The 22,178-nt window shown below is 36.9% G+C and overlaps 1 protein-coding gene across 1 annotated transcript; it reads right to left on the reverse strand.

The window, feature by feature from the left end:
- Positions 1-427: 427 nt before the first annotated feature.
- Positions 428-21,991, reverse strand: olfm3a (olfactomedin 3a). Its single transcript, XM_055182510.2, has 6 exons — positions 21,530-21,991; positions 8,592-8,735; positions 4,593-4,748; positions 4,212-4,431; positions 1,713-1,819; positions 428-1,567 (listed from the first exon to the last, which is right to left on the reverse strand). The coding sequence occupies exons 1-6, from the start codon at positions 21,596-21,598 to the stop codon at positions 890-892; spliced, it is 1,374 nt and encodes a 457-aa protein (XP_055038485.2). The 5' UTR covers positions 21,599-21,991; the 3' UTR covers positions 428-889.
- Between the last annotated feature and the right edge of the window lie 187 nt (positions 21,992-22,178).

Genomic DNA, 22,178 nt, shown 5'->3' on the forward strand with positions numbered 1-22,178 from the left:
AGTACTGTATGTTGCAAGGCAACTATTCATAGAGATCAAGATAGCAGCAAACAGCAACAGTAAATCCTGTTGGGTGATCTATTCCCAAAACTAAATCAACGGCGATGCATTTAAATTCCTCGTACCCTTGACAGGGAGACCTGACGCAGACATGAAGGGAGAGGAAATTGCAGAGAATTTGGAATCGTGCTTCCCCCTCCCTTCCCCCTCTCACGCCCTTGATCTTGATTGAAAGTGCCAGAGGACAGCATTCAGAGTCATCAAGGGCAACTCGTAAGTGAATGAGAACGCAACCGTGCTCGGCTTTGTCACAATCATCAGACCTCATTATAACCTCTGTGATTTGATGCCGAATCCCGCTGAAATTCCTCGGTGTCGCACATGGCTTTTCCCTCGTATTATTAACATCTACGGATGTTCGTTGATGGATTGTTTTGTTCTAGATTTAATATAAAACATATCTTCTCACAGTGACAATGAAGGTTACAGTTGTTTACACAGATTCATATTCAGATCTCTACGGTTCGTACAACTAAACATGACAAAGTGGGAGATTATCAGACGGGGCTGGAAAATCTTAATTCTTTACGCCACTAAAGCAATATAACAAAAAGAACAAAGACCACATATTGTAACTTTATAACAAATGACAAACAGACATTCATGCAGTAGAGCAATCGGTCTGTGGCTCATGTAGTGAAATATTGCGAGTAAGGCCTAGTAAGAGCAGTTATTGTATGAGAAAATGTATGTAAATTCATCATCGAGTCGCAGAATGATGCTCATGTCAACAGTCTGTGGCATAGTTATGATGAACTAAAATCCATGTTTCAATTGCTTATAGAAGATCCATGAATGAGTACAAAATAGCATAAATTCAAACAGTCCATTATGAATCATCTTCGGTCTTAATGACGTGAAAAAGCGTAACGTTGAATATGACTTGGTGTCCATTGTTCCAAGCGTACAGCGCTCGCTCTCGAGCGTTGTAATCAAGCATGGAGATGTGAAAGTACTGATTGTGAAACGGTATGTCTATGTACTCATACGTGGAAGTCTTTGTATTGTAAGAATAATACACCTTGGCTCCGGTTAGATGGGAGTTGGTGATGTAAAGTGTTCCGCAGATCATGAAGGACTCACCGGCGTTCCTTTTGGCGTATTCCGTGTTCCACGTCTGGAGAACCTCGAGCGTTTCAGGTTCCAGCTGAGAAATGACAATATTCCCCGCGTTCTGATTGGTGGCGTACACGGCCCACAAACCCAGCTCGTCGGCCATCAGATCGATGTCCGAGAAGCCGCCCCAGGTGTAGGGGTAGACGTTATGGAAGCCGGCGTATTCCAGGGCGCGTTGAGCCAGAACCCGTCCGGTCTCGAAGCTGTACTTGACGATGATGTTGCTCTGTTCTTTGTTGTAATATAAAGAGCCGTTGTACACCACGTGGTTGGTTCCAGCCCATTTGAAGGGAAGGTAATAGGTTCGCGACTCCAACCCGGAGACAAAATCATCACTGTTTTTGTACTCCCTGACCACCTTGCTGTTTGTGTAGGTGTCCATGTACCAAACCTGCATAGAATTACAAATGGAGATTAAACTAAATTGTTTTACACTGGATGCGAATGGGTTGTTACTTATTTCTTAAAATGAAGAAATCAATTAAAATACATTCATTAGTCAGATGTAGATGAATTCCGCCCCCTATAAAACTCACCCTGTTGTTTCGCGATGAAGCAAGTGGGTCAGTCATCCATGCGCCAAACCGGGTGCCAGATGTCTTGATGGTTACAGGGCCGGTGATTTTCATTAATTTTCCACATGCTGGAAATGAACAAGCAATGAATCATTTTATTATTTAGCATCATAATGGTCACCCTTTGGAACTAAAACAGTCATAAAAAGCAATTCTATTGCTCACTGATTCTTAAAAGGAAAACACCACCGTTTTTTAATATTTTACTATGTTCTTACCTCAAATTAGGTATGTATTAATTTGTCTATCTTTTTTCAATGTGTATACTTCATCTTTGTACCGCACGTCGTGAATGTGTTAGCATTTAGCCTAGCCCCATTCATTCCTTAGGATCCAAACAGGGATGAATTTATAAGCCACCAAACACTTCCATGTTTTCCCTGTTTAAAGACTGTTACATGAATAGTTAAAGAGTAAGTATGGGGGAACAAAATAAAACTTTTTTTTTGGAGCCATAGGAATGAATGAGGCTAGGCTAAACGCTAACACATTCACGACGCGCTGTGCAAAGATGAAGTGCACGCATTGAAAATGGTAGGTATGTATTCATTTGTCTAAGTTGAGGTAAGAACATAGTAAAATATTGAAAAACTGTGGTGTTTTCCTTTAATAATGCACTAGCTTAGTGCAACAAATTTTTCCTACATTTGAATTAGAGATATCAGAGATATTAATAGCATACTGGAACATCTGATCAATTTGCCTAAACAGCCTATTAATAATGTTTTTATCACATTATCATAAGAATATCAGGTGTTGTGATATGAAAAAACATAATTTTTATTAAATCACTGGTTTGGTCAAACAAGTCTGTATTTTTGTTTTTACAGTCTCTACTGAAATCTAAATTTGAATAAAAATAAATGTACTTGACAATAGAAGAAACTGCTGTGCTGTATTGTCGAATAATTGTTGGGCCAATGCGAAGCGGAGTCAATGCACAATTTCCACACAATAAAACTTTTAAAGCAAAAAACATATTTATAAAAAATATATAACTTTTATGACTTAAAATCACTAAAAGCTGGAAAAAACATGACAGACTGTGAACAGCAACAAAATGTTTTGCATATACGTTTGCTTAACCAATCAGAATCAAGGACTGGAACTAATCATTATATAATGTGGAGCCGATTTCAATGTATAATGGACTAAAGGTCATTAAATCTCTAGTCAATAAATGTGACCCTGAACCACAAAACCAGTCCTAAGTAGCACATTTGTAGCAAAAGCCAACAATACATTGTTTGGGTCAAAATTATAGATTTTTTTATGCCAAAATTAATTAATGATATTAAGTAAAGATCATGTTCCATAATTCTTACTGTAATTATATAAAACATGTATTTAGCATTAGTAATATGTGTTGCTAAAGACTTCGTTTGGACAACGTTAAAGGCAATTTTCTTAATATTTCAATTTTTTCTGCACCCTCAGATTCCACATTTTCAAATAGTTGTCCAATTATAACATTAATGCACAGCTTATTTATTCAGGATTCAGATGATATGTAAATCTCAATAAAAAAAAAATTATACAGTACAACCTTCTAGGTATTTAAGAGTTAATAAATAGAAACCAACATTAGAAATAGAAATCTCAATTAGTGCTGTCACAATGATTATATAATCGTCTCATCGCGATTGTTTGACCTCATTGCGATGATTTCAGATCACCGCAATGATTGCATATCTCTCTAAAAAACACAAGGGGGAGCTGCAGCGCCTGTATTAACGAGACCATATCAGATGGCGCTCCTTAACTAACAGTGTAATGCGATACATCACAATGCCATTCAATATGGTGGAAAACAGCATTTTTAAAGAAATGCTGCAAAACTTTGATAAGCAGTATGAACTTAAACATACATTTCCAAAACAGCAATTCCAAATTTAGGGAAGTGAAGGATGCTATAAGGATCTATAAGAATTTATTTTTTTGCAGCCACTACAGACATGAATGACCACAATGGATTTTGGATGCTTCAACAAATTCTAACTGACCCACTGATGTCACATGGACTACTTTGATGATGTTTTTATTACCTTTCTGGACATGGACAGTATACCGTACATACATTTTTAATGGAGGGTCAGACAGCTCTCGGACTAAATCTGTAACATCTTATTTAAACCATTTTAAGAAACGAACAGGTGTCAGAAGAAGTATCTGTCATTTCATCTGAAGGTGCAAACCTAGATCATTGTTTTATTGGGGAAACAATATATAAAGATAGTCTACTTAAATGGTATATAATTTTTCTAAACCATTTGTCATTTAGTCAATTTGCAGGATAATTAGCATCATTAAAACCACAAATGACAGCTTTCATTTAAGTTTATCTACCTACTGTTTGTTCTGTTTTAATTATCACTTGTATATAATTTATTACAAAAAATTGCGTAACAGTTTTTGATGCTGCAACAGTTTCAAAGTGAAATCATTGCTTGTTGTTCTTACTGAGTTTGCTCATGCAGTTTCGCAGGCGGCTGTCCAGACTGATGACTCTCTGGTAGAGCTGCTCATAGTCGTAGGCACCCAGCTCCTCTTGGATGCCTGTTAGCACCACAGACAGATTTCTGATTTCCTCTTTGAACTGCGAGATCAGTTTAGCGTCTGTTTTGTACTGCTCTAGCACTGGAATCAATGGCTGGAGTTCATCCATGCGGTCCTTCAGCTCCTGTAGACACACGCACACACATACTGATGCGCAGTGCCATTTGTAATACACATTCCATTATGCAGCTATTGTGAAATCGTATATTTAACCTTTGATGTTTCTCACATTTGCATTTCCATCAGCAGATCTACGCAACCTCACATTACAGTATAAAATCCTACCTTAAAGTTCCTAGCCATTATGGTTTTCCTGTCCTCTTCGATTTGCCGGAATTTGGTCCGTAACCCTTTCATCTGATTTTCCATTTTCATGACATACTGGAAATCTCGCTGTGTCCGGAGATTCAGAACTTCAATAGATTGCGACATGTTCTGCACCTGTAACACACAACGACGTGACGAATTTACTACAGACACATCGACAACATATTGTGCGCAAATTGCATGAACTGCTTATGTACCATTGCGAAGAAATTTGTAAAATCTTACATGTTAGATGATGTCAAGAAGTGAAGTAATAATTGTAAACAACTGCTTTAACCATAACATGTATGAGGTACACTATTTCTGAAATCGCATCACTGACCCGTATAAATATATTGACTCCAGTTAATTAATTTTTAAAAAGGGGTTGATAAAAAATGGTTGCGTCAATCTCACAATGTTTATTGCTGTCAAATGGTCCGATTAGCTACCTTGACAGTCAAGAAAGCATCTATAAATCATAAATGAGATTTCTTCTCTGTGGGCACAGCCTTTTCCAAGGTTTAGAAAAAATAGAGGCGTTAATCAATGTACATATCAATATTAATGGCAGTCAGGCTCCTGCTGAATTCAGGCATGTATCATTTATCATAAAATCAGGTATTAATGACCCCGCATAAAATCAACCTCTCCCTAACATAGTGGAAGCACCATCAGCTATATGCAGATATATATATTATATTATATATATTATATATATTAGTGGTGAGCTGCAGTTGCCCTGAGGTAAAACAGTACATTAGTTGAACACAATATACACATGCACGCCAAATGGTGGGCTTTTGTGTGTGTGTGTGTGTGTGAGACACAGAATAGAAAGAGAGAGAAAGACAGAGAGTTATATCTGTCAGTGTACAGCAGGGACTGGTGATATATTGCATATTCATAAAATCATAATATATTCCCTCTTGCTTTTTCTGGCAATGTACTATTAAGCAACTCTGTGAAGATTGTAATGATTTTAATGTGCTTTTTATTTGGCCATTAAGTTTCCTAAATACCATCTCATGAGGCTAGTTACTCATCTTCTCCTTCTCACTCATGAGTATAAGAGCATAAAGACAGAGATGTTTTAATGGAGTCTCTTTAAAATTCAGTTAAAGAAAGCCCATGTGTACAATTGCCCGTGTGTACAACGAGTACAGTTCACTATTTTGACTGGATTTCAACTGTTTTACACTTTTAAATAAATAAATGTGCTACACAATGCCATAAAGGAATAGTTTTTGGCTGTATGGTTTCATAAAAAACTTTTAAAGTCTTAGTGAACAGAAAGTTGCAATCAACTTTACTTTCGTATGATGAACTTGGCGGGATTAAAGGATTGGTCCATTTTCTTAAAAAAAAAAAAGGAGTCCGGATGATTTGCTCACCACCATGTCATCCATGTCTTTTTTTGTTCAGTCGAGAAGAAATTATGTTTTTTGAGGAAAACATTCCAGGATTTTTTTATTTTAATGGACTTTAATGGACCCCAACACGTAACAGTTTTAAAGTAGTTAAAAATTGCAGTTTCAACTGAGTTAACAAGGACAAGAAAAATAAAAAATATGCACTTTTAAACCACAACTTCTCGTCTATCTCCGGTCCTGTGACGTGCCAGCGCGACCTCACGCAATACATCATCACATCAAGAGGTCACGGATGACATATGTGAAACTACGCCCCAGTGTACAAGTGTGGAGAAAGAGGACCGTTTCGACGTTGTTGTATGTGGTGTGATACTAATTAATGTCTTTGTGTCAGTTTATTGTTTAAAATGGTCTGCAAATGTGCGTTTCATATTTGTAACACGTGACCTTTCCACGACATTACGCAATTACTTGAGATCGTGCTGGCGCGTCACAGGACCGGAGATAGATGAGAAGTTGTGGTTTAAAAGTGCATATTTTTTATTTTTCTTGTCAAAAATGACAATCGTTTTGCTAGATAAGACCCTTATGCCTTGTTAGGGATCGTTTAGAGTCCTTTGAAACTCAGTTGAAACTGCAATTTTAAACTGCATTAAAACTGTTACATGTTGGGGTCCATCAAAGTCGCATCATTTACTTTGGGATTTGTACCTTTTGCATATTTTTAACATGTACTAATACACACTTACACACCAAAGGAAATTTAAAAACGTGAATCGGACAATAGGTGCTCTTTAAAGTTTATGAGGGCACATGAATTAAAAAAAAAATAATGATCCAGACAGATTAATTGTTAATTATGAACACAGCAATATTCCTTTATAAAATAAGTATTGACAGTTTTGATTTCATGGGGATTTTAATATCTGAACCTTTCTGTTTCACAAAATGTTCTTTGTAGTGGAAAAGGGTTCTTTACATGGTTCTTCTTAGGCATCACTGTTAAGGAGCATTTGTAGAACCAAAAAACATACTTTGATGCACTATTAAAGATTATCAAAATGCTGCACAATATTGAAATTAAGGGTGTGCAAGATATATTGTTTGTGATAATATTGTTTTATAATATTATTGTTTTAACGATGTGCAAAATTATATTATTGAATGTATCTTGCTTTTCAAAAACCAGCCTCAGTGCCCACAAATTCAATTTGCATGTGTTTTCAGAGCGTGGTGTAGCAGCACATTTGATTGCGGCGTGTGTTTTGCTAGAAAAATCAACGTCATATTAATTTTTAATACGATTTAGACGATCGTGCTCTTTGCAATTTCTGTCACGGGGCAGCCGAGCTTTATCTCATGTCTGTCACTCACGAGCGGGGACGCATGCGAACACACGCCAGAGAACAACGACAGGTAAAGTTTTTCTGACAAACACAGTAAGTTCAATCGAAATAATATTTTCAAATGGACTATAAGCTCATCAATATGAACAATGAACTAATATAAACATAACAGTGTAAAATGGCTGAAGATAAACTCGCTACATTAAAGCAACACCAAAGAGTTTTTTTTACCTTAAAATAACGTTTCCAAAAAAGTTTCAGTGGTTCATCCACACAAAACAGGGTGAATGGCACTTTCACATTCGCTTTGCAGCCCTCTATCGGCCAAAACCGCACTAAAGAAGTTTCCAACCGTCGGGTAGTGGTCCTGTAGTTCGAGTGAAAACTACAAAAACTTGCTTTACGGCAGACCTACAATCCAATCAGAGCCAGCTATGCTGCAGTATTTACGACAGTGGTAATGAACAATTACGCTTCTAACCTGTAGGGGGAGCAAAGAGCAATAAGTCTTTAGTGTTGCTTTAAAGGCGGAGTGCATGATCTCTAAAAGCCAATGTTGATATTAGAAATCACCTAAATAAACACGCCCCTACCCCAATAGAATCTACACCCGCCCCACAGATAGACCCGCCCCACAGATACGCAACCCAGGCAACGATGTCGGTTAGTAGCACACCTCTTACTGCTGACTGGCTATAAGTGTGTTTTGGTAGTCTGCCCGACTCCCTTTTCCAAAGTGTTTTTTTTATTTCATGCACCCCACCTTTAAAGCGTTAAGCCATCACGTAAAGCTGTGCATCACTACTTATGCTGCGTTTGATGAAAGTTTGCATTTTCTGACTTTTTGTTTCAAGTACGCTACTGTTTAGTCCTGTTTACTTGAATGCTTATCAGCCAATGATAAGGTTACTGTTTGATTAATAAAACCAGCATTAACCTTAATCATATTAATATGCTGTAAAAGGGAGCTAGAACAATATAAGACTTTCACAAAAAACATTTTTGAAGGATTCAAAATATTGTCTGTTATGGCTATCGACAAAATCATAGGTTTTATCCAAATATAAATGTTTTTCCAATATCGCACACGGCACACCCCTAATTGAATTACTGTGTTTTCAGTATATCGCCCAGCGCTAATACAGTGTATTTGAAAAGCACAGTGCAACTCCGAAAAGAGAGAGAGAGAGAGAGAGAGAGAGAGAGAGAGAGAGAGAGAGAGAGAGAGAGAGAGAGAGATGTGTGTTTATGAAGGACACCTTCTCCAGTAGCTGTCGAAGCTGTCTGCTCTTGGCGTCCCTGGAGCAGAGGTTTTGTTCGGGTGCAACCACAGTGCAGATACAGCGCCCGTCTGCATCCTGTGCTGAACTGTACACCTGCCATCCCTCCTTTGGACCGATCGTCTGCAGAAACACAAATACTTTAATATCTGCAGGGGTGCAAAAAGGGGGGCTGCATGCGAAGGGGTGCACTAAAATCATTGTTTTTAAAAAACATTTTAAAGGCCACAATGACAAAAGTATGTTTTAAACAACAACAATAATAATAATAATAATAAAAGGCAGCAAATGTTGTTAATCCATGTTCGCCGGTCAAGAGCATCCCTTACCACATTCCAAAAACATCTAAAACATTTTGAGGCAGTTTCCCGGACAGGGATTAGACTAGTCCTATACACTCTTAAAACGAATATAACTTAACATAGAGATGTGTTAAGTTAAGGACAACACACTAGATGTGTTGTCCTTAACTTACCACATCTCTATGTTATTTTTGGAACAACACACTTTGTGTTGTTTTAACACATCTTCTGTTGTCCCTTCTATTTATTTGAACTCAAAATCAACACGAAATGACACATAACATGTTAAAATAACACATAATGTGTTAAATGGGATAACACAAAACAGTGTGTTAAAATTAACACATCTTTAAGTGTACTAAAACAAATGTAAGAGCTATCCCAACTGAAAACAACTTATATCTTAAAATACACCAGTGCCCTTTGTTTTGCCTCAAAATGCACACAAGTAATGTTTTTAGTAAGACATGTTTGACATCTCTGTCCGGGAAACCACCCCTATGGACAGGCACTGATGTATTTTAAGATATGTCAGTGCAAGTTGTTTTCAGTTTGGACAGCTCTTACATTTATTTTAGTCTAGGACTAGTCTAATCCCTGTCCGGGAAACAGCCCCATAAACTTATTTCCCATATCTGACAGGAACTTTTTGAATGCATATAGGTACAACTTAATTTTTTTCCCTTTTCTCTCTCTCTCTCTAAACAGGTTTGTAAGCATAAAGTAAATTTGTATAGCACTTTTCATGTAGTTGGCTCCATAAGACAAATCACTTTGTTCTTTTCTTCACTTTTGTAAGTCGCTTTGCCTAAAAGCATCTGCTAAATGCTTAAATGCTTATGTTCATTTTTAATGGATTCATATATATTTATCTAGAAGTGTATTGTGTGTGCTGCGACACTGTGGGAACTGATGTACATGCTGTGGCATTGAATTAGCCAATTTTCCTTATATATACACAACACAATAACTCAAGTATTGAATATTTCATAACTCTATTGAGTGAACATCTGTGCTTAAAATTTGTGGGCAAACTTGTGGACATTAGTGGTTCTTGCTAAATGGCTTTACTAAAAAAAAGGACGTAAATCTAGAAAACTTTGGCTAATACATTTGTTAATATTGTATGAACATTATGTAAGGGATAATGTAGAGGCAGCCGGTAGTTATCGGGAAATAAGCCCCGACAGTGTGATCAGGACCTGACGCGAAGCCTGTCTTTGAGAAGTTTTAATGCCCATTCTGTATTTTTTTGTGTGTTGGCTTCGTAGCTGTCATGCTCTATTTTGTCAAGTTCAGTCTCAGTAAGCTCTCCGTGTCTTGTCGTTGTTCGTTCTTCTATCCACTGTTTAAATGTTTTGTTTTTTCCGTACTTGTTAAAATTAATGTCTAAATTTTCCATTCTTAATTGTGGTTGTCCAGTGTTTGTCACAAAATGGCGCCAAACAGTAATCTTTATTGGCGCGGAGCGATTTAAATCGTACAAGTAGTACCGGCTATGCGTTATTACTTTGGAGCGGTTATTATTTGAAAAGAACGAACCTGCAAATGTCTCAACTGACCAATCAGAATCAAGCATGCCAGAGAGCCGTGTAATAAGGCTATTTGGGTGCATTCAAAACACTTAAGGAAACTGGAAAGTTAAAATAACTATCAATATTCACCATGCATCGAATTACTAGAACTGTGAAGGGTAGAGTTTTTAATTTGTCATTTTAAACTATAGTAATAAAAACTTTAAAAGTTAAAGGGGTCATATTATGAGGTTTTTTTTGAAGATTTAAAATAAGTCGTTGGCCTCCCCAGAGTGCGTATGTAAAGTTTTATCTTAAAATACCCCACAGATAATTTATTATAGCATGTTAAAATTCCCATTGTGTAGGTGCAAGCAAAAATGCGCCATTTTTGGGTGTGTCCTTTAAAATGCAAATGAGCTGATGAAATACAAACACTGATCACAATGATGGTGGTTTGTTGCAATTGAACTTCAAATGTGCTGTCAAGATTTTTTTCTCTCTCTCTTTCTGTCTGCACCAAATGGCAGTGCCGTGGTTGGATAGTGCAGATTAACTCTTTCCCCACCAGCGTTTTTAAAAAAAATTGCCAGCCAGTGCCAGCATTTTTCATGATTTTCACAAAAGTTGAATGCCTTACAGAAAATGTTAAATATATAAACATACAATATATCAAATGAAAGAACAGACGCTCTGCTTTCAAAAGAAAAAAAGAAATAATGTCCTATATTCATTATTTCTCTTTTTATCACCTCTCAAATATGGGTAAGTTTCTTCAAAAACACCAAATTTTAAGCAAAAGCTGGGTAAATTCAATTTTTGCGAATGACCTTTAATAGAGATCAGATGCAGAGCGATCTTTAAAACATACACAAAGTTCTTTCTCTTTCACGTGAGGCGTTACTTCCGGGTTGTGGGCGTTACTTCCGGTTGTACACCAGGTGGACAATAGCAGTATTGCGGAAAGCCGGAAATTCTCGACATTGGCAGGGAAAGAGTTAATAGGTGGTATTATTGGAAAAAAGACTCGCTACCTACCTCACAAAACAGGCGAAATCTGAATGAACAAATTTTTTACATGCTTGCAAAGAATGGCTTACCAAAATTAAGTTACTAGGTGATATTTTTCACATTTTCTATGTTGATAGATGCACTGGGGATCCAATTATAACACTTAAAAAGTCAAATTATCATGCTATGACCCCTTTAAAATGTTTTAGTTGTAGCTTCAGTAATATGAAAAAAAGATATTCTGTTCCGTCCATATAATCACTGTTGGTATATTCATGCAGTATGTAAATAAAAAAGGTGTAGAAATGAAGAGTTTGGTTCCAAAACGCAATAAATCCATTTTGACAAATTTTGGTAAAAACGTGTTTTCTATACCAAGAAAGTGACAAGATGAAAACAACTATTTTCTGTTACAAACTTTCACACAGCATCTTTAGGTTATAAAAACATAAAAAATTCAAATCCATAAGTTGATTTTCAAAGATTTATTATAAAAACGGATTATTTTTTCCACAAAATGCAATAAATCCATGACAAGTTTTTATTCAAAATGCTATAAATCTATTGAATCAATAGCCTATATAAATGTGCATTCATCTTTGCCATGTTATATTCATTTAGTTGACTAGTTGTACACACTAATTAAAAATATAAACATTAATGTTATTAATCAAAACACTTACGTTGTCATATTAAGATCACTGTCATTGCGGTTACTTGACGTCTTCGCTTAACGTCTTTCACAGAGATCAGCTGTAAAATGTTTTTGGTCCTGCTCGATTTTCATTGACTTTGAGTAAAATAATGGAAAGTTTTTCATAAGATCCTCTGGGGTCAATGTGTTAGCATGAGAAGCTTGATGCTGTCGGGAGAACAAGCACCCGTCTCCCGAGTGCCTCTCAGGGAAATTATTAGCTGTTGATGGCTTACGTTTCTTTCCCATCACAGAAAACCATCACAGGTTTAGCGATGCAATTAAAGTATTATTTTGTTTTGTTTGTTGATCACGTAGTACAAAGTAGATGAGGAAAACCAGGACTCCGTGTACTCAGCGCGTCCGCCATTGTTTGTTTACATTGCGTGAACGGTGGGCTGTAATATCAGAAATGGAGTTATTGCGTTCTGTAAAAAAGGGGAAGTGGCGTTTGTCGCATTTTGGGAAAAAAGGGAGAAAAGATGACAGAATAACACGGCGGATATTGGATTTTGCGTAAAATTAAGAATTTACTTTTAACTACTGACCTGATATAATGCTGATTTTGGCAGTAACTCATTTTTTTCAAAAATGGCGTTTATTGCGTTTTGGAACCAAACTCTTCAAATATTCTTGCATACTGTACCCCATACAAATGGACATCTAAGCCCCCCTATATCTTAGCTGACTATATGCTGTGGTAAGGAATATGATGCATATGCTTTATCCACTGAGGAAAGAATATAAATCCTTTCTCACATGCAGCCTTGAGATCACCATTAACAAAAAAATTCAATGTTACTTTTTTGTATGAAGGATGTGCAGGGTCTTCCTATCAGTTAAAGGCATGCTTCTACAGGCAATAACAGACTGCTATTGCACCCCAGACAGCAGTTTCTTGTAAGATGAATGAAGTAAATCGCTTAGGTTGACTGAAAGTCAAAAGGGCCACACTGTACAACCACTTTTATCTATTGGAAATCTGTCTGCTGGTAGACCTGAGTACCCAGTGACATCATAAATGTGGGCGTGTCACTGCCAGTCAGCATAATGCTGATGTTATCCACTTGTGCTAAAACTGATCCAATTCCCAGGCTTCGACGTATAATTTGTACAGTCGAGTCTTTGATATGGTATGCACGATGAGTAACAAAAGACAAACAAATAGGACTTAAAAACAAACAAATCAAAAACATAAAGGAAGAAAGGATTCGGTTAGGGATTGAAAGGATAGAAAAGGATGTTTCAGAGGATTCACGTGAGAGGACAAACTGATAAGCTTTTTGGCTGGGCATAGAGGCGTACCATGTGATAGCGTGCATAGACGCACAAACTGAATTTACTGCCATCATCCATGACTGCCTTATTTTATGACTTACTTTATTTGGATTTTTCTGCCATGCTCCTTACATGAAGTGTCTACATGTGTGACAGTATGCATACATCTATTATTTGGGGACACACAATATGTTCTTCTTTGTAACATTCAAAATCATACTGGGATATCATGATGGATCATGTGGCTTTGCACAAAACTAAAGGCTTAAGATTTAAAGTATTAGTCCATTTTCTTAAAAAAAAAACATTCAGATTTAATTTACTCACCACCATGTCATCCAAAATGTTGATCTCTTTCTTTGTTCAGTCGAGAAGAAATTATGCTTTTTGAGGAAAACATTCCAGGACTTTTCTAATGGACCCCAACACTTAACAGTTTTAATGCAGTTTAAAATTGCAGTTTTAAAGAACTCTAAACGATCCCAAATGAGGCATAAGGGTCTTATCTAGCGAAACGATTGTCATTTTTGGCAAGAAAAATAAAAAATATGCACTTTTAAACCACAACTTATCTTCTTCCTCGGCTGTGTGTCAAGCCAGCGCGACTTCACGTAATTGCGTAATGACGTCGAAAGGTCACGTGTTACATATATGAAACCTGTGGTGTGACCTCTTGACGTGATGACGTATTACATGAGGTCATGCTGGCTCGTCACACGGCCGGAGGAGGAGGAGAAGTTGTGGTTTAAAAGTGAATTTTTTTTCTTGGCAAAAATCGTTTCACTAGATAAGACCATTGTGCCTCGTTTGGGATTGTTTAAAACTGCAATTTTAAACTCCATTAAAACTGTTAAGTATTGGGGTCCATTAAAGTCCATTAAAATGAGAAAAATCCTGGAATGTTTTCCTCAAAAAACATAATTTCTTCTCGACTGAACAAAGAAAGAAATCAACATTTTGGATGACATGAGTAAATTATCTGATTTTTTTTTTTTTTAAGAAAATTGACTAATCCTTTAAGTTTGATTTCAATCACTGATTTCACTTTAATTTAAATCTTTGTAAATGGCTTTTCTCATTCGATGTTGAATATATCAAGGTTATATTGTTCTTTTCATTATGTAGGATGATTTTATGTAAATCACATTAATCTGGGTTTTCACAGGCACGACCACAAATTAGAAAAATGTAAATCAGAATGATGTTCTCCAGTGGTCTCAGGCCTCATTGTGTATATTTTGTCCGAAAACAACTCACCAGGCAGAGGTCTGAAAATACAACATGACGTACAGGTACTGATAATTATGTTTTTTAAACAGAATCACATTTTGTTCTTGATGGAAAAAAGTGGCATTGTCTGTGATGACTAAACTGAAACATTTTAAACCACTTATGTTTTGACAAGCAGTTAGACGCATCTGGTTGTTAGTGGGTGTGCTTACACAATACTGAATGCATATGTGATAGTTGTACTGTGATTGAAACAACAAGGTCCCCCAATGTTCTGCTCTCACCACCAGTATTTGGTGCAGTTAACCGCTGAAATAAACAACACCTGTTTAGTATTTTAAAGCCTTTGCCTGTTGCTTGTGTTATTTATTATAGCAGTAAGACCTGTGTTGGCTATTTATGTGGTGGCACTGAGGGTTGTGAGATGCATTGATACAGGAGAAGAAAAGACCATTTGGATATTTCTGTCTGTCTGTCTAGAGAGATACATGGTAACTACACCAATCAAGATTAACAAACTAAGGCTACGTTTACACGAAAATGATCTGAAGAGAAACCGCAAAAGTGGCGTTGCATTATCACTTTTTATTCCGCGTTTATACAAGCGTTTTGAGGGGGAAATCTGCGTGCATATGATGACGCAAAAGTGTGTGATATTCGATGTAGTATACACTCCAGGCGGCTAGGTGGCAATGTGAAGCACTGACACACAACAACACCAAATCCACACGCCTGCGTACAACCTTCTTCCTTGTTCTCCCAGGTCTCGCCCAAAGCCGTCTGGTTTGCCTCCAATGAATTGGCGCATTAACAATTTGATGGAGGTAATTAATTTGCCTTCTCTGAGCAGTAATACTAGCTGTGAACATTTCGTACAACTGTTGGAAAGACTCTTGTATATTTATCAGAGCTACTATGGCAACTTTAAGGTCCAACGTATGGAAATAATCCGACATGTTTGTTGTTATTTTCCTGAACTGGCGCATGCCTGTGACGAAAACAAGTACAAGAGTCACCATAAGCAGAGTTTTGCGTTTTTACCCTTTAGACAGGAATGCGACGGTAGAGCGTTTTTAAGATTTCCACTCTGGAGGGTGTTTTTTTGCATTTTTAAGCCCCAAAACGCTAGCCTGGTCCAACCAGACTCTCGTACATTCATTTCATTTGTACAGAGAGTCACAAACCACGCTCCATTGCAAAGCGTTACTTCCGTTAAGGAGGGTCCTCTTTTGAAGTTTAAAACGATTGGATCTGCCCAGAGTCAGTCTGAATCTGCCATAACCAATTGCTAACGTGTGGTCGAGACGTATATCATGCACCGAAACCGGCCGGAAACAACAAGTAAGAATAATCAGACGAACAAAACTTAGCAAACAAAACTTAGATAACTCTTGCTCCGGCTTTAACTTCTGTATATTCGGCAGTTTTGCAACAACGGACCGAATAGATTTTCTCACGTCTTTCTCCGCTGCCATTACTGAACTACAACTCAAACTGACGCACGACGACCTCAACGTCATCGTTCTTAGCCACCCCCCTCTGTTTGCTGATTGGTCCTGCAGATTTTTGCAGGAGAAAACAAAACTCTACGGAGCAGTCCCAGACGTAGTACTAAAGCGAAATGAAAACTAAGCGGAAGCACGTAGGAGGGCGGAGCCAGGCTACCAAAACGCCGTCACATCCGATAAAATACTTTTACGTTTTCAGCCTCGAGCGTTCTCGTGTAAACAGGTCCTAATAAGGGTAAAGAGTAGGGCTGGCAAAAAAAAAATATATTTTTCGATTAATCGTTTTTTTACGTGGTTGATTCAGAATCGACGGCCACGAATCGATTTTTTTCATATTTATTTCCGCAAACATTGAACATAAGATTAACGTTAACCTAATTACTAGTCTTCTCCAATGGATGTTTCCCTCTTTTTTGCCTTGCGCGATGTTACCAAGGAGCGAGAGGCAAGCCTGTCATTCATTCATTCATTCAGTGTTTAAAATGGCGGTTTCAGGTGTTTGTCGACTTAATGCCACCTTCATATAAAAAGTCTGAGGTATGGAAGCATTTTAGATTTCGCAAGCAAGACGACGATGATAGTGTTGTGGCTTTTAATTTCTTTTTATTAATTACCCACTTGTAAACTTCTGTTTACTGTTCTTTTTTATAAATATAGTATTTGTATTAAATCTATTATTAATATTCATTAAGTTGAATCGAGAATCGAGTATAAAAAGCGAACCGAGAATCGGAATCCAAACTTGAATCGAGAACCGAAATCGAATCGATTTGATAGTTTGTGAATCGAAATCGAAACGATCTGGGGTGCGTTTCTCAAAAGCATCATTAGCCAATGAACATCGTAAGTTCAATCGTTACTAACATTGTATAACGATTTGGTATTTCCCGAAACCATATTTCAAACGAACATTCGCAAACAAATCGCTAACTTGTGTCGTTGGAACGACAGCTCTTTTTACCAGTCATTAGAAGCATCGTTCCTTGTTATTATCATATGTAGACTTACGTTGATCATGCTTTTGAACAAAATAAGCAAAAAACATGTAGTACAGTCTATATCCATCATTAGAAATATATTAAAATTTTATTTTACGGCTTTTAATTTGTAAACAGAATGAAAGCGCTTCATTTGAAAACTGCGCATGTGCACAAAACTACGAGCTTTAAGACCCTGGGGAATCCCTGGGAGGAGTGACGTAAGAGGGAACTTGCGCGTGAATTAAATATTTTGAAAATAAACAACAGATAACTAAATCACAATAACAAAATCAGTCTTCCGATGCAATATATGTTATTTACAGCAATAATCTGACATTAAATCGATTTGCACAGATTAATTAGTACTTCACCTTCCACGTGACATCATCAACTATGTTGTTAAACAAACATGCGTCAAACGACGAATGTGCGACAAAGTAACTGTGCTTTCGGGAAACACTCGTGACAAGGTAGTTCGTTTCTCCAACGATGCATCGTACTATGGTCGTTCAGCAACGAGTTATGTCGTTGTTTGAGAAATGCACCCCTGGAACATCTGAATCGATACCCAGCCCTAGTAAAGAGCCCTACTATATATGCAGTTCCGACACAATCTCAAGGCAAGTCGTGTTATAGTCACAAAATATTTGATTAATTTATTCGTGTTCATGGACACAATTTTCCACTTTTTTCGTGACATTGAGGACAAATGTCTTTTTTGTGTCACTCAGAACGAATTTCTATAAATACTTTTTCGTGTCCGTTGCACGACTTTCTTTTTCATGTCATTTTTTCTCATTGTTTTTTCATATTTTTAAATCATTGTCGATTTAGGGTTTGGGTTAGGATGTATTTTTATGTATTGGTTTCTACATTTTTTCTTCCGATTTTAAAACTATTTTTGCTTGGGGTTGGCGTTAGGATGTCTGAAATGTAACAGAAACTCGTTCTAACCCCAACCCTAAGGGACAATGATAAAAAAATAGGAAAAAAACTATAAAAAAGCTGAAAATCGTGTCCATGAACACAAATAAATTAATCAAATATTTTGTGAATATAACACAACTTGCCTTGAGATTGGGTTGACAGTACAGATATTGCTAATACAAATATCATACCACACCAAATCATACAGTATATATCTGTAATATAGGTATTCTGGAGTTGAACAGGTAGAAGTACTGTATAGAGAAATCAGAATTGGGCTCTTTCAGGTTTATTAGACAGGAATAGGTTGCAGTCCCACATTTAATCAGTCTTCTGACCTCTAGACCATATCTCCATATGTGAGTGCACTTCTGAAAGACGGCTAGAGAGAATAAGACTACTTTATAGCTGCCGGCAATTTGTCTTTAAAAGAAATCTGTAGAGTAATCAGCTTGGTAGGTTTTGATTGAATTGGTTATGTTGTGTAAGCATGATATGAATTGTAAGCACAACGTGCATGCATACCACTATAATCAGCATGAATATTGCACAAGGACAAAATAAAAATGTCTTGGTGTATTATTTATTTTAATGATATATTTTGTGCGTTGAGTTGTGCAAAATCGATGTGCATTGAGTTTTTTAATACCTGATTGCTGCTATTGGCTTTGTAAACACAGCAACAAGTTAGGCAGATATTGAAAAACTAAACTAGATTTTTTATTTTCATAATTGAAAATGTTTGGGCTAGAAAGTCAGATAGTCAGCAAAATAAGTTTTAATAAGGTTTAAACAAGTAAGCTGGACTGTCTAGATATTTTAACACCATTAAGACCAATATCAACACTACCCTGCCTTCTACGCACACCCAAAACTATGTTTATTGGGGGAAAACTAATTACCGAATGCTGAATGTGTTGTTGGTTTATACGGTGGCTGGAATTAGATTCTCTCCACTGACTTTGGAAAGCAGGGTCCCCTAGGTGTGTAATGCAATTTGTCACTATAAAAAGCGCATTTCAGCACGTCAAATTAATCTTCATGAATCACTCATCCCACGAACAATTAGAAGCCCATCATGCTGGCATTCATTCAGACAGCAGAAAAACAACAATCCATCCATCTCTAAGGATTTTATAGTCACTATTACCTATTATGGTATAGTTTTTTATATAATATAGTCACTATGCATCCTGTGGTATAGGATTTGTATACTGTAATGTAGGGGTGAGCGGGGGAACAAACTAACGTGGGGTTAATTTACAACTTTACATATTTACACAGGGCCGAGCAATCTGTGCTTTTAGTCATTTTCGCTTACTGTCAGAAGATGAACTGTGAAATTGTGAAAAGTTTTGATATGTTTTGGTTAAGATACTGAACAAAGACTGTTTTAGAGGCATAAAAGTAAATTTCTTCGTCTTATGTTTTTTCGATTTCTAAATAATTTTAATCACTGTCTTGTAACCTAAAACATAGTACCATTTTGAAACATGTCAGCAACTTCTAGTAACTGATTAGTTGTAACACAGTGTGCTCCAGTATACAATGATAATGAAATGAAAACAATTTAAATGCTGTTAATACAATATCAATTTTGTCTTAATTGTGCAACCATTTAAAAAAAATCTATTTATGTGCATTGATGCACAATACAAGGATAGTTAGATGATGGATCATGGATGGATGAATGTATAGATATATATCTATTATAGGCAGATATATAGACAATGTCCACCAGAATCTTAGTGAATTATTTGTGTTTAAACTAAATTTTCTAGCAGGTGTTACAACAAACCCTCTGTTTGTAACAATGAACCCATATGGGGTAAGTTGTAACGTTTGCACTCCTGTCACTTTCAGTGTAATTTTACGATAACGGTAGGTCCCACAAAACAACTTTAAGTGTTCATTTGTAGCAGAGATGTGTGTGTTGATTGTGTGTTTGATTGATATTCCACAGACCAAAAGCATTAGGTTGCGCCCCGCTTTCCCCTATATAACATATACAGTATATTACATTTTTGCCTACTGTATATCATTTTATTTGTGCTAATTTAATGTGTCTAACATGGCACTGTGAATTAAAGGATCACAGAAATAATACACAAAATCAGTTTTAGTTTTACTAAGTGGTCTGGAAGGTCAAAATGTGCATTGCATACAAGTACTCTCTATGTTTTTCAACGACATAATGACATATAGTTACACAGACAACATGCACCACGGCCGTGTGGACAGCTCCTCTCTCAATACGATAAGCTACTGTACTTACACTTTATAGACAGAAGTCTATATACTAATATACTCCTTATAAAGATTTTTGAAGCGGCACAGTGTCCACCCCAAACAAAACACTTGTCTCACAGCAAGAAGGTCCCTGGTTAAAGCCCTGCATGGGTCGGGAGGGCTTTCTGTGTGTCCGCATGGATTTACTGTGGTGGTATATTTCCCTCTACGGTCCAAAAACTATACACACGTTGACCTACTGAGGGATATCTTAAATTTACCAATCCTGCATTTTTAACCTGGTGAACAACCAATACAGCCATGCTATATAGATGCTGAAATGGTGTTAAGCATACATAAACATATTTATCTATTCCAGTTATTCCAATCAAAACAAATATGAATGCTATGCCATACAAATCCATTTCAAAGAATTTAAATCTTTGTTGCAACACTTTTTGAAAGGACTTTTTGTGCTAAAATGACTGTACAAATCATTGACGGGTTTGGGTGATGAGTATTTGGCTCATAGCCTGCAAGTCATAACAGAGGTGTTCAGCTGGGTTCAGGTCTGGGCGTTATGCAGACCAGTCAAGTACTTCCATACCAGACTGAATCAATCATTTCTTTTTCAACCTTGCTTTGTACAAATGAACATTGTCATTTTGAATTAAATAAAGGTGCGCTGCCCAAACTGTTGCTATAAAATTAAAAGCACATAATTCTGAATATCATTATATGCTATAGCATACATTTGTGATAATGACTAAAGTACTCACATATTTTAGCTGCATTTCGAGTGCCCTTAAATAAAAATACTGAGCACTTCTCAGAACAGAAAAATAATAAATAATGACTGCAACGTGTTTCCCATTTACTACGAACAGATGTGCAATTACAGCAATACATCATATTTATAACGACTGCATGATAAAATAATAACATAAATACTGCGTCATGAATCTGCACATCTAAACATTGTTTTAGCATTGATTTGCTGAAAAAGTGGTTTATCAAGTTTTTAAGTTTATTAACGGAACCTCAAGTGCACATATTTTATTTCTCTGCAACACGTTTGCAATGTTAAATATTTATAATTTAGTCTCTCTCAAAACAAAATATATATGTTATATTCAAAAGCACCAGCTTGCGCACCCCATCAAATTCATGCTGTATGGTATACGTCGCATAGAAAAATCACAATCTTTACATCTTTATGGTTGCAGCTCATAAGCACAACTTACCATTGACGGATACAGTCGGGAGAGAATTAGGAAAAGCAGAAGATTCAATAGACCGAAAAGAGCATGCATGCTGTCCCGTTTGTATTGCACTTTTCTGCTCTTAATATCACGTTCTCGGTGTGGGAGATGATGCCCGAACCGAACAGGGCGGATAGATCCACAATCATTACCCTGATGCTCCGCTGCGCCAGCTCCCGCGTGCAGCCAATATCGAGCGCGCGCTACCCAAAGTTACGACCGCACGCGCGTGAGGATTCAGCATCCAGCTGATACTGACAAACCGACGTGAGATCGAGTCTTTCGCAACGGATGTGACATCATTGAATGATACGGTGCCAAAAAAGATTTGGATAACTTGTTGAGCGTTTGCGCGAGACAGTAACGCGTCTCCAATGCAACACTATGATGCAGAAAGTTCAACCACCTACAATGAAAATGTAAACCTCCAGATAAACAAATATGCGATGTTAAAAAGCGGCATAAATAAGGAAAATTAAATTATAGATATATTATACAATATAATATTTATGTAAAAGTATATAGCTGAAAATCACAATGTCCAGTTAGAGTAAGTTCTGTTACTGTCAAACTCTGACAGTCATGCATGTGTTGTGTGTGTGTGTGTGTGTGTGTGTGTGTGTGTGTGTGT

Source organism: Misgurnus anguillicaudatus, chromosome 25 (genome assembly GCF_027580225.2).
Source record: "Misgurnus anguillicaudatus chromosome 25, ASM2758022v2, whole genome shotgun sequence".
NCBI lineage: Eukaryota > Metazoa > Chordata > Actinopteri > Cypriniformes > Cobitidae > Misgurnus > Misgurnus anguillicaudatus.